The 12,661-nt window shown below is 45.3% G+C and overlaps 1 protein-coding gene across 1 annotated transcript; it reads right to left on the reverse strand.

The window, feature by feature from the left end:
* Positions 1-1,173: 1,173 nt before the first annotated feature.
* Positions 1,174-7,130, reverse strand: FTH1 (ferritin heavy chain 1). Its single transcript, XM_019547224.1, has 4 exons — positions 6,867-7,130; positions 4,868-5,014; positions 3,015-3,140; positions 1,174-1,534 (listed from the first exon to the last, which is right to left on the reverse strand). The coding sequence occupies exons 1-4, from the start codon at positions 6,975-6,977 to the stop codon at positions 1,370-1,372; spliced, it is 549 nt and encodes a 182-aa protein (XP_019402769.1). The 5' UTR covers positions 6,978-7,130; the 3' UTR covers positions 1,174-1,369.
* Between the last annotated feature and the right edge of the window lie 5,531 nt (positions 7,131-12,661).

The raw sequence follows: 12,661 nt of genomic DNA on the forward strand, positions 1-12,661 counted from the left end.
GCAACTCACAAGTCTGTCGTAGTAGATTTTTCATTTCATGTTTGTTTTATCCCCACTATCACCCCTCTACCACATACCCCCAGTAAAAGGAAGAAACCTAGCATCTAAAATTAGCATACATATCTGGTTTCCCAGATCTTCAGCACTTAGACCCGTGAACTGATGATCTTTCTAGAAAGTACCTATAAACCAATTTTCCAGAACACTCATTAAAGTTTTCTTTTGAAGTCTAGTGTTACAGGGCAATGTATTCCCTGTCCAATAGGCAGCTTCAGAGGATAGCTGTGCTTTCTCTTCTATAGTCTCAAGGTTACGCCAACCTTAGTAGTCCCCTGTGGTTCAGTGGTAGAATCCTTGCCTGGCATATAGGAGACCTAGTTTCAATTCCCAGACACTTACACAAATACAGCCATGGAGGCACCAAACATCTGGACTCAGTCTGGCCTGTAGATAGTCTCAGTGGCCTAAGTGGAGGTGATGAAAAGTCTAGGCAGCCTTCTCCAAGTACTCCTGCCTAGGCATATGCATTGGTCTGGGTGACTTCCCATCCATAGACCATGATCCAGCAGGACCAGTGGTTGCCAAACATCAGCCTTACCATTCATTAGTATGGAGTGATACGATTTACAGCTCTATGAGGCTATGCCAGAGATTGTGTTGTAAGGGAAAGAGGTTTTCCTGTTCCAGTAAGATGCAAATATTCCCTACTGTTCATGCCATGGGCTTTTAATTAATGGAAATGGAGTCATTTTCCCCTATGCCATTTACCCCAGGAACAAGTTCCTTAAAATCTCAGGACTTCAGGCAAGTCTGTAAAATAGGTGCAAAAGCATGCACACATTTGACTCTGTCACAGTAGTATAAATCTTGTTTCACTTCAGCAGGATGCTTTAGTATTTGTTGCCCTGTATTGCTACGGCATACATAGCAACAACGCTCAAGTAACCCCTGCAGCATATTCTCCTGGTCCAGAACATAAAATGCCTTGCTCAGTCACAGGGACAGGTACATTCAGAGGCACATTCCTAAATTCCTTTGTGAGCCAAGTCATTTCCAAGATGTGCTCCTACAACTAACACTCCCCTACCTCAATCCCCAGCAGATGTGTCCCTGACCTTGGAGTGCCCATATGTTCTCAAAACCTCCCAGAGCAAGAATCTCTGCCACTGTAACGCAATTGAAACAGACTGGAACCAAGTCACTTTATTGTATTGCAAGGTGTTACACAACACAAGAAAACAGAGTGATTTTCAGTACAGAGTATGAGAAGGTTATCTAAATAAAAGAAAAAAAAAAAAAAGATGCATGCACTGCTGAGCAGCAAGATAAGAGTCCTACTAAAACCCACGGGGTGACTGAAGTTGAGGCTTCAGCTCTCGTTGTCACTGTCCCCCAGAGTGTGCTTGTCAAAGAGGTACTCTGCCATCCCATACTTTGGTGCCCCCATCTTCCGGAGGTTGGTCACATGGTCACCGAGCTCTTTGATAGACTTCACTTGCTCATCCAAGTAGTGGGTCTCAATGAAGTCACACAACTGAAAGGGAAAAAGTGAAAAGTTATTCCTCCATCGGGGGAAAAGACCACTTACCTCAAAGGTCAAACTCTGCAGTTCTAGGATTTCTCAGTTAAAAGAAAAAGGGGGGGGGGGGGGGGAGGAGGAGGAGGAGGAAAGAAGCCTTTCCCCTTACAAAGAGCCATGAAGAGTGACCAAATCAAAGTCCTCTTGCAACAGGATTATGCCCAATTATCAGAAGGGGGAAAAGCCTTTAGTGCTTTTAGCATAACAAAAACTTCGACAAGCTTTGTTCTCCAACTTATCAAGGCCTACCCCCATTTTTAGGACCCATACTGCAATTCCATCCAGTCTTTCAGTACTGCTGAAAATGATATTAGTGTCCTATTATTTTTGAGTCTCCCTTTGTATAGCATTGTAATGCTTAGTCTTTGGTATTTTTACCTTTAAACTACAAAAGCCATTTTAAACTGCCTTTTGTTAGTTAGGTAAACTAAGTACATTTGAGTCTTTATTCATTCCTTCTCCAATCTTATTACTCTTTGAATTTCTAGAAATACAGCTCCAGAAAGTTATTTATTTATGTGCCTGCATCAAATCCACGCAACACTTCTATCCATTCCCACTCAAGTCCTGGTTCCAACTCTTGGAAAACACTCCATTTCTTGATGAGTCTGCCTGAACAAGCAGGTCAAGTCAGGAGTCACAGATATTTTAAGAAACCACAGTGCTAGCAGGAGATTGAAGCCCCAGACCTTAACACACCATGAAGAACAGGAAGCTTCTTAGAAGCAGCTTTCTGCTTCAGATAAGGATAAAAAACAAAACTGCCCACAAATATCAAACAAGCTATTGATTACAACTAAGCTTACCCATTCCAGATGGGTAGTCAAGGGTATGTTCTCAGCTCTAGAACAAGTCAGTTAACTCAATACATTACTTGAATGAAGGGTTGTATCAGGTGTGGCACTGCATGGCAGTCCTGCACAATCTGTATGTATACACCGTGCATTTGTCCACAGTAACCTCCCCCCACCCCACCATCTAAATCAACATTTCTCCAGGGGGTGAGTAGCTGCATTATGTTAACTCTAGGCCAGGGGTTCTCAATCCCTGGGCTGCAGCCTGGTGCCAGCCTACAGTGGGTCAGATGCCAGCCTGGAAGTGGCTGCGGACCAGCAAAACTGCACCCAAGCTGGGTGCAGCAGCTGTGGCAGCACAGAGTTTGGCCCACCCCACTTCCCACCCAGGGAGTGGGGGGTGTCCTTATCCGTCTGCCAGCTGGAAAGTTCAGCTGCGGTCAGCTGCGACTGCTGGGTTGCAGTTTGCCTTGGGCAGGGGTTCCCAAAATTTTTATGCCATGACTTGGCAAAGTAGTAAGGTTCTCACTACTTTCTTGAGATACCAGGCCATGGGGCCAAAGTCTGTGCACGACTGTACCCTTGCAGACATTTTTTAAAAAGCATCATCACTTTCTACCCATGCTTCAACTTCCACTTACATGAGGGTCATTCTTCTCAGTTGCCAGCTTGTGCAGCTCCAAGAGTGACTGGTTCACGTTCTTTTCCAGATGCAAGGCACACTCCATTGCTGTCAATCCATTTTCCCAATCATCACGGTCTGGTTTCTATGAGGAAAACACAAGACCACAACTTATCTTCTAGAGACCAAATACAGGAGCAGTAGGTCAATGAGACTAAGAACAAAGATTGATTTGTCATGCTGAAACCCTGATTTGATAGGATCTCAGCTTGAAAGTTACTTTTGAAGTTTAAAAGCCACATTAGAACACAGTAAGAGTTGATAGTTCTTGCGTGGAAAGGCACTTGAGAATCCATGTGCTTCTTAAGAATAGACCACCATATTCCAGCACATACTCCACAGAGACCACTTTGTCACTACAAATAGTCATCTATCCAGGTTTTTTTGCGGGGGTGGAGGGTGTTGTTTTGCTTGTTTTTAAGTATTCATTAGTATTCATCACCTTTTAAAAGTCAGATCACCATACCAAAAGCTATCCTTTTAGGAAGTGCTGATATTCCAAATGGGAAGGACTAATAAGATCTGGACAGCTCCATCAGCTTTACTGGAAGAGTCAGTGGTTTTATTCTTCCTTCTTCAGGTACTGATGGACTCTCTGAACATAGAAACCTCAACACTTGACATGTTGAAATGTCAACACTTGGACAAGGAACATAGGCTAGAAGAGCAAGACTGAATGAAGTGTTATGAGGGAAGACTCACCAGCATCCTAAGTGTTACAGGGTCTTCAACTAGAAGTCACTGATCTGAGTCAAGAGTAACTCCAGAATGAGTATAAAAAGGAAGAGATGACTACCCAGAACCTGTTCTGGAGATTGAGCTGGGAATCTGGCTCCCACATTTAAATTTAGGAACCAGTGAAGTTCAGAAGAAGTTAATGCTGTTCTCAAAAAGACCTAAGAACATATACTCAAACAGCCCAATTTAAGAGCATGTGGTACAGAAGGGATGGTCTAGCCGTAGCGTGTATGCCACAAGTGGCATAAACAGCTTCTGTGTAGTACACTGCATATTGGGGAGGGGCACTGGCAGCACAGTGGCAGATAAGTCAAGAAGCAGAAAGCAGCAGATAAGACAAAGGAATGGGATCAAAATGGAATACAGTAGATATGTCCCACACCCTGCCTGTCTAAGAAGGTTGGTTCCCACTGTGGTGGAAAAAATACAGGGCAGGGAGAAGGGACTAAAGGGAAATGCATGAAAATAAGATGGATAGAAAACTATCCACCTGCTTTTTCTAGCAGTATTCTCTTGTTCCAAGTTCTTCCTTATTGTGGAAGTATCTAATGTCAAAGCAAAAATGACAAGAACATTGCAGCGTGTTAGCATCACAACACATGGCTCAGGTTGATTATCTATACTGGTTGACAGTCTGTTCAGTACCAGCTCATCTACTCCTACGGGATCCTGTGGTGGTGGTTCTAATGGCATGCTGTGCCTTCATCATAATTTCCATGGTAACCATGGATCTAAAATGTGCTTTGTGTTGCAGTGATGTGATGTTCAAGCCGGGCTGAGGGAATGCCCCTGTGTAAACATCACAAAACAAACTGGCAGAAAGATTTAGACAGCTGCTTGTGTATGTAGAGCTGGAGTTGCACTAAACATCTCATCCTTTCTTTACAATGCATACCAGCACTAGAGCAGCCATCAGGTCAGTATTGTTCACCAGTCCCTCACTTACCGTCATGACAGTCTGCACCGACTTAGAAACTCCTCCCCTTCCAGCCTGGGCCTAGCTTTAAAAGACAGAGTACACTGGACCTGCAGCCAACCTCTGTGTCCTTGAGGTGCATTTGCAATGCTGCTCACCTTGATGTCATGCAGGAAGATGCGACCACCCCGCTGATTCTGCAGTTTCATTAGTTTCTCAGCGTGTCCGCGCTCTTCGTGTGACTGGTGCAGGAAATACTTGGCAAAGTTTTTCAGAGCCACATCATCACGGTCAAAATAGTAAGACTGAAAACAAAATTAAGATATTATAGTCAAGACTTTGACGGACAAGTCTTACAGCTATAAGGAGCAACTGCTACAAACCCAGATATTCTCAGTATTGCCCTCACTATACAGTAGCTAGACCAACAGAGAAGCAGCTGGCATGATGGCGAGAGTTTACTGGTAGGAGAGCTTGTAGTAGTTTGCCATTTAACCAACTGACAATGGCTATTAACTATCCTCTCAAGATTGGTGGGACAGCCCCCACCACAAGCTCAGCTATTCTACTACTCAATACTAGATATTAAGTAGCTCGCTATGCCTCTCTCTCATGCTGTGACCAAAGTCTAGACATAATCATAGCTTAGATTTCCAAGATTGAAAAGGGTATTCTTCACCTGAGCAACACTTCACAAATTATAGAATCATAGAAAACTAGGATTGGATGGGACCACAGAAGGTCACATCTAGTCCAACCCCTTCTCAAAGCAGGACCATCCTCAACTAGATCATCCCAGCCAAGGCTTTGTCTAGCCGGGTTTTAAAAGTCTCCAAGGATGGAGAGTCCACAACCTCTCTGGGTAGCCTGTTGTAGTGCTTTACTGCCCTCCTGGTGAGAAAGCTTTTCCTAATATCTAACCTAAACTTCCCTTGATGCAACTTGTGGCAGATCATGGAACAGGGAGCAACAGTCTCCACTGGGAACAGTCTAGCTCAGTGGTTTTCAGCTCCATGATCCATGGACACCTGGGGGTTTGCAAACTTGTCTAAGGGAGCTGCAAAAAATGATTATGATCAATCAAAAGCATACAAATACCCACACTTACAGTTCAAAAGGGGCCTGTACCACCATTGCATTTTTTTTTTTAGGGGGTCACAAATTTGGGGGGGGAGGGGAAGTTGAGAACTACTGGTTTAGCTTCAACCTCCCTGCAAGTAGTCTGAGGCTACTCAATCCCCTCTCAGTCTTCTCCAGACTAAACAAGCCAAGGGTGCCTCAGCCTCTCCCAATAAGACACTGGAAGACCAACTGCAGCAGGGAGACAGTTCATGCTTCCCATCTTACCCACCCACACAACATCAATGATCAGACTAGTTGTCTAGTCCAGAGAGCAATGCTACTCCAAACACTGGTGAAGCAGGTGATTTTGACAGTTCTGGGGCCAGTGTTGCTTTGTTGAGTCTAGCTTTAGAAGGCTAAATACAAGGCACGCCCCCACACATGCTGTGAGAGAAGATGTCTGCCAACCAAGGCACTACGCATGGCTGCACCACAGGGAACATGCTTGGTAAGTCAGGAGCTTAGGGGAGGGGCCATAGCAGAGAATCCTGCTCTGAACAAGCCCTGATACCTGCAGCTGGCACAAGGATGCACCCCTGCTCTTCCACACCAGGACTCCAAGCACCGCCCAGGCCTTGTTACCCATAAGCCAGAGCCCAGCTGGAACACTGCAGTTGGTGCCCACCAGCCCCAGGGGAAGTGCTGCACTAAGTGCAAGGGACCCACCACCCGGGGAGAAGCAGGGCTGTGCCCCCAGTACCCAGCAGCAGCCACAACAGGCACAGCTGCGGGCTGCCCCAGGGACGAGGGAGGTGGGCGGCGCCGCCCGCTATCAGGTGCCAGGTGCAGCTGGGCCTCGCGATAACAGCCCCTGCAAGGCCCCGCATGCCGGGCAGCACCAACTGCGCCACCATTCCCGCCCCCCCTCCGGGCACCGACTTGGTACAACCCCCGCCCCACCCCAGCCTCCGACTTGGTCCTCCCCCCCACCAGCACTGAAGTAGTATGTGCCGTCGCAGCCGCGGTACTGAGATGGTATGCCCCCCCCCTCGCGGAGGGGTTTGATACAGCCCGAGGGCGAGGATGGGCGCTCACCATGCTGAGGTACACGTAGGAGGCGTAGAGCTCCAGGTTGATCTGCCGGTTGACGGCTGCCTCGCAGTCCTGGTGGTAGTTCTGCCGCACCTGAGAGGGTGATGTGGCCATGGCGATGGCAGTGGCGGGGCTGCGGCTACGGCGAGGAGGGTCGGAGCGGGCAGAAGCGGCGGCTGGTTCCGTCCAAACACTGTTGAAGCAGGAACCGCCCCCGCTGGGCTGGCGCGATGCTGCCCTGGATTGAGCTACAAACGGCGCAAACTGGCTATGCCTTCTGAGCGCAGCCCCCTGCGGCAGCCGCTTTTATAGGCCGCGGTGCGTCACAACGTGGGTGGGGCCTCGGCGCGTGGGTTACGTCAGTGGCCGCGCCCTCTACCCCGGCGCGGGGTGTGAGGGTAGTGTGTTGCCTGTTAAGTCGAGGTGGGCTGTCACGGTGTGACTCAGCAGGCGGCCGCGCGCTGCTGTTTGCCCCGCCCCTCCCTGCCCGGGCGCGAGGCGGCGGTTCCCCCTGAGGGGCGGGGCGGGGCGGGGCGGCGCTGCCCCTCCCTCCGCCAGGCGCGCACGCCCACACCCAGGCTGCTGCACAAACACAACCATGTGCACAACCGTGCAGTAGGCCCAGGTTCGTTGTACGTCACACACTTGCACATGCGCACAACCATGCAGCTGGTCACGGTCCTTTGCAACGCACATGCACAATCATGTAGCTGGGCTGGGTCCCTTATACGCCCCTCTGCCACACACGCACACACACAACACCATGCCACTGGCTCATGTCCATTTTACCCCCCACACACACATACACATACACATACAAAACCATGCCACTGGTGGGAGTCCCTTGTAACACCCACATGCACATGTGCACAACCATGTTGCTGGCCTGGGTCCCTTGTACCCCACGCACACATCTACATACACATCCATGCCACCGGCCAGGGTCCCTTGCAATGCACATACACACATGCATAAGTATGCTGAGGGCCCAAGTCCCTTATACCCCACACCCATAAATACAAACACAACCATGCCACTGTCCCGTGCCACGTGTACCCCACACACATGCACATACACAACTATGCTGCTGGCCAGGGTCCCTTGTAATACACACACAACCATGCTACTGTCCCATGCCGTTTGTACCCGCACACACATGCACATACACATACACAATCATGCTACTGGTGCGTGTAACCCCCCCACCCCCAGCATGATCACCCTGGCTGTGGACACGCCAAGGCAGGTCTCCTCCTGTACCAAACCCACTGCCCCTGAGCCTTTGGGGGTCTCCATTCAGCTTTCAATGTGATGTAGGGCCTAGGAAACCAGAGTGGAGTTGTTCTTAATTAGTCCACTAAAAAGAGCAGCTACACGTGCACAATTTATGACAGGATCGTAACCACCTCACCGAGACTTTTCACTTTCATGGCAGCATGTTGTGGCAGAGGGCGCATCCATGCCTGTGGCACTCTGGGACAAGCCATTCTGCAGTGTCTCCCCTGCGGAAGATCACACAGAGCTCTGCAAACGCTTTGAGTAAAGAGTTGCTTGCCATTGTGGCTTCTGTGGCTCTCCCTGGCTTTATGGAGGGCTGGCTACAAATAGAAATAAGGAAACATGGTAGTGCTTTATCCTGAAATGGGGTCTGTCAGTGCTCAGATATGGTTTCCTTCTGTGAAGCAGAGGGGCATTGGTATCGCAAGTGAGGTTTCACAACTGAATTTCCTTGCGTAAAAAACAATCCAAAAAGCCAGAATGACCCAAAACTTCCAGATGGTAAAATATAGGCAAATGCAGCCCTTATTTACCTCTTTACCACTCCCATGATATCATTAGTCCCAGAGTAGTAAACAACACAATTTTGCCTAAAGGACCTGAAAGAAATTAAGTTAGTGTTACTGTTGTTCAAGGAGAATTAAAACTAAGTGGCTTTAATTACTCCAATATTAAACAACCCAACTACCTAACAAGGTATTCTAGAAAAAAAAGTTTCTTCATAATCACAACCCACTTATCAGTCATTTTTCAAGCAGCTTGTTTTGAAGATGAGAGGACTTACAAAGGAAATGAATGTTACATTATTGGGTAACAATGATCGCCTATTCAGGTTTGATATCACAATAGGCAGAGATTTCATGGAGATCACACAACTAGAGTGAACTATTTTAAACTGGAAAAGAACAGTGTGAAAAACCTATTGACCTGGGTGCTATTTACAGGAAAATGAGTAACCATCATGTAAAGGGCAAAGTTCCTGGTAAGTCTTACAAACAGCAGGAACAAATGTAATTTTAAGATACTGCAACTCATCCAAGTTGTTACTAGGATTAGCATTAGGGCCTAGAATTTCATTTTATGACTACTTGAAGAAGTGAACAGCAAGTTGTAGCAGGGCAATGATGTAGGAAGACATGACACTAAAGAAGCCTAGTAAGAAACAGAACATATTCCTGGCTTTAATCACTGATCTGCATTAGGGTTATATACATGAGAGGTATCAGCATCCATTGTCTCCACAGCTAATGGAGTACATACCCTTTTAATTGAAATTGAATGCAAATAAAAGCATGAATGAAGTTAAAATAAGAATAAAAAATTAACATGGCCATTTAAAAATAACATAGGAAGTCAAGGATGAAAACTTAGATAAAAAGGTAGAAAATTTGCACCCTTTGTGAAGATGAATATTTTGTCTCATTCAGGACTACTAAACCCCAAGAATTCAAAAACCATGATTTTCTTTTCTTTTTGATAAATAAACATTGTGTTCTTTGAATTGTTGCCTGGTTACTGAGCTGTTTGCATGCACTTGGGTCACAAACCTAACCATGAAGGCTAGGAGCTTCCTCTTTCAATTGAAAGCTGAGGTCACCACATAAACCTGTGATTTTAGAAGCTAGGACTTCAAGAAATACACCAAATATCACAGGAATCCAGACAAAAGGACAAGAGTTGACAGCTTTGCTTATTTGGTATTGTCAGTGATTGTAAACTTCGGTGGTATGTATTTGTCTTCAGACCCTCCTCTAGGACTGACCATGAGACGTAGGTAGGAGATAATAACATGATCAGTTGCTTTGGCAGTTGCTGGCCATGCTTCCCCACACACCTTACATTCCCCCAACTTATAAATAAGATGGCTCTTTGCCATTCTTTTCTTAGTATTCTTCATGTTCTAGTTTTCTGGTATATTGCTCCTTTTTGCAATTACTTCCGACTTATTATGCTTGACTCAAGAAGCTTGCTGGATGCTGGTTATTGTTTCTCTGTCCCTGATAAGCCTGAACATTGGTGACTGTGACAGATCATTTCAAATTGTGTTGTAGTATATTCTAACAATACTCAGCCTGCAAAGATTTCATTCTTAATCAAGTTCTGTGCTATTTGAACTGATTTCTGCTAGCCCCTTGTGTAGGCAAGAAATGCCATCTCAATCACTGGTAAACTGTGAGTCATTTTATTTACTTTTTGGCACCTCTTAGTGTTTACAACACATTCTTGCCTTGTTACTTGAAGTATTGTGCAACACCTCTGTTTAAAAACAATTGAATTGTAGTTCACTAATGAAAGGGAATCTTTACATTTGATTCAAATAGTCCTTGGGCTAAGGAGTGTCATGCAGTTTCATTTATCAGGTATCCAGGTTGTAACCATATGGGTCTGGAGGCAAAAGGAATCAGAACTCGTGGTAAAGGTGATACCTTTTATTAGACCAACCAGATTTTTGCAAAAAAAAAAAAAATCCTTAATTGCCGAAAGCTTGCAATTAAATATTTTTTAAAAGATATCACCTCTACCACGCGTTCTGATTCCATGTAGTTTCATCAGCTCTTTTAGCGAAGGCTATTGCTTGGATACCCAGATTTGCATTAGCTAAATAAATAAATTGGCTCTTTCGAACTCTGCTTATGCAGGTTGTAAGTTGCACACTCATATATTTTACTTTCTATTATAGTGTTCATGCCTACCTAGAACCAGACATTTCAGGCCTTGCCCTTATGCTTTATATCCATGTGACCATAGTGGAGTATGCTGCACATTTCCAACATTAGTGTCTGGTTTTACAATAGTGTCCTTTATCCAGAATTCATCATGTGTGACAATTTCATGTTCATCGTTTCAGTAGAAGTTCAGCTTGAAGTACTTAAGATTCTTCTTTTGGCTATGCCTTTAGAATTATTCTCCCATGCTTGTGTAGGATTGTATTTTTCATTTGGGTTTGCCCAGTTTTGTTTTAGAAATGGTGGTCTGTGTCACATTAACTTCACCTTCTTTTCCTTAAAACTTCTGGCTATAAAAGTACAGTCCTGCTATAAACCACCTGATCTGTATTTCATATTTCCTGTGTATCCATGCTTCATAAACATTTCCTGAAGTCTTGATGGTGCTTTGTACAATAATTTCCTGGACCAGGGGTTTTCAACCTGTGGTCCATGGACACCTGGCAGTCCGCAGACTATATCTAAGGGGTCTGCGAAAGATGACTATGATCAATCAAAAGTAAGCGAATACCCACACTGACAATTCTAAGGGGTCTGCACCTCCGTTCAAAATCTCCAAAGGGATCTGTACCTCCATTCAAAATAGTTTAGGCAAATGAAATGAAAGCAAAGCTGATGAAAAATGGTTGAAAACCACTGTCCAAGACTATTGTTTCCAGGGGTTTAATTATTTTCTCTTCCAGTTGATTACTGTTCATAGTTATATACATGAAACTGCTCACAATTACAGTTTCCATATATTTTTTTTTCATTCTTGGCATGGTTTTGTTGGGCTTTAGTCAGTGCTCAAAGAAAAGAACACTACAGTCCAAACTTACTCCTTCTAGGCAATCAGTAACAACCCCTTTACTTATAAAAACCTCACAATAACGCAGCAACCCTGCTAATGTGAAGCCAGTGCACCCTAGATTTGTATCCATATAGGCTCTGAGCTGCTGCTGTTGCTATTACTGTTGACTGAATTGTTGCCCTGAGATAGAATAATTCTTCATACTGCCCGTGGGCAGAAATAAATGTATTATCTGCCTACGCATGCTCCAGATTGTTGAAGGCAGTCCCTGTTTACCTTTGGACAAGAGCCCATGGAAAAAAATGGAACCAGCTCCCATGTTATATACAGTTCAGCCATTATGCACAGGAGGGAGTGTAATTCAGTGGTTAGATCACAGGCCAGGGTATCAGGAGTTTTAGGGACAATAATACTTACATTCCTCAAATCAGGGCTGGAGGGATTTTGTGTGTGCTAAACACTTTGAAGTCCTCTGATAATTTGTGCTTGAGAATGCAAAGTGTTATGATGTCCTAAGACTAAGCAAGATCAAGATTTACTGGTATCCGGTACAAAGTTGCTGTTGCCTTTCTATAAACACCTCAGGCTGCTTGTCTCTTCAAGAAGTAAGGAAAACTAGCAAAACAGCATAGGGATGAAATAGGGTGTCTGGGGCAAAGGAGAACCAACAACTTCTGTTCGCTACTGGGATCACGATCTGGAACTCATAGCTCCTGGCAGTAACTGTTCCCCCCACCCACAAGTCAGTGCCAGGGGCCATTACTTCTATTCCCCAAGCCAGGGCCTCCCTGCCCTTCCCAGTTATGTCACTGCTGTAAAAGGACATGCACAAAGTACTTGTGTACAGGTTTGGGATCCTGGAATGTAAGGTTACGTAAAAAGGGAGCCCCACCCTTTTGGCTCAGAACAAAATTAAGCAAGTTAAGACAGCAAAAAGTGTGCAAACAGCTATATCGTGAATGCATAAGCCAGGGCTTAGGAAAATACTGTTAAAAAGTGTCCAT

The sequence above is a fragment of the Crocodylus porosus genome, unplaced genomic scaffold, assembly GCF_001723895.1.
Source record: "Crocodylus porosus isolate Cpor-Errol unplaced genomic scaffold, CroPor_comp1, whole genome shotgun sequence".
Classification (NCBI taxonomy): Eukaryota; Metazoa; Chordata; order Crocodylia; family Crocodylidae; genus Crocodylus; species Crocodylus porosus.

Coding starts and splice junctions, on each gene's coding strand:
- FTH1 (XM_019547224.1), bottom strand. CDS start 6,977: ATGGCCACATCACCCTCTCAGGTGCGGCAGAACTACCACCAGGACTGC. Junction 5,015..6,866: donor CCTACGTGTACCTCAGCATG/GTGAGCGCCCAT, acceptor TTTTGTTTTCAG/TCTTACTATTTTGACCGTGA. Junction 3,141..4,867: donor TCTTCCTGCATGACATCAAG/GTGAGCAGCATT, acceptor TTTTCCTCATAG/AAACCAGACCGTGATGATTG.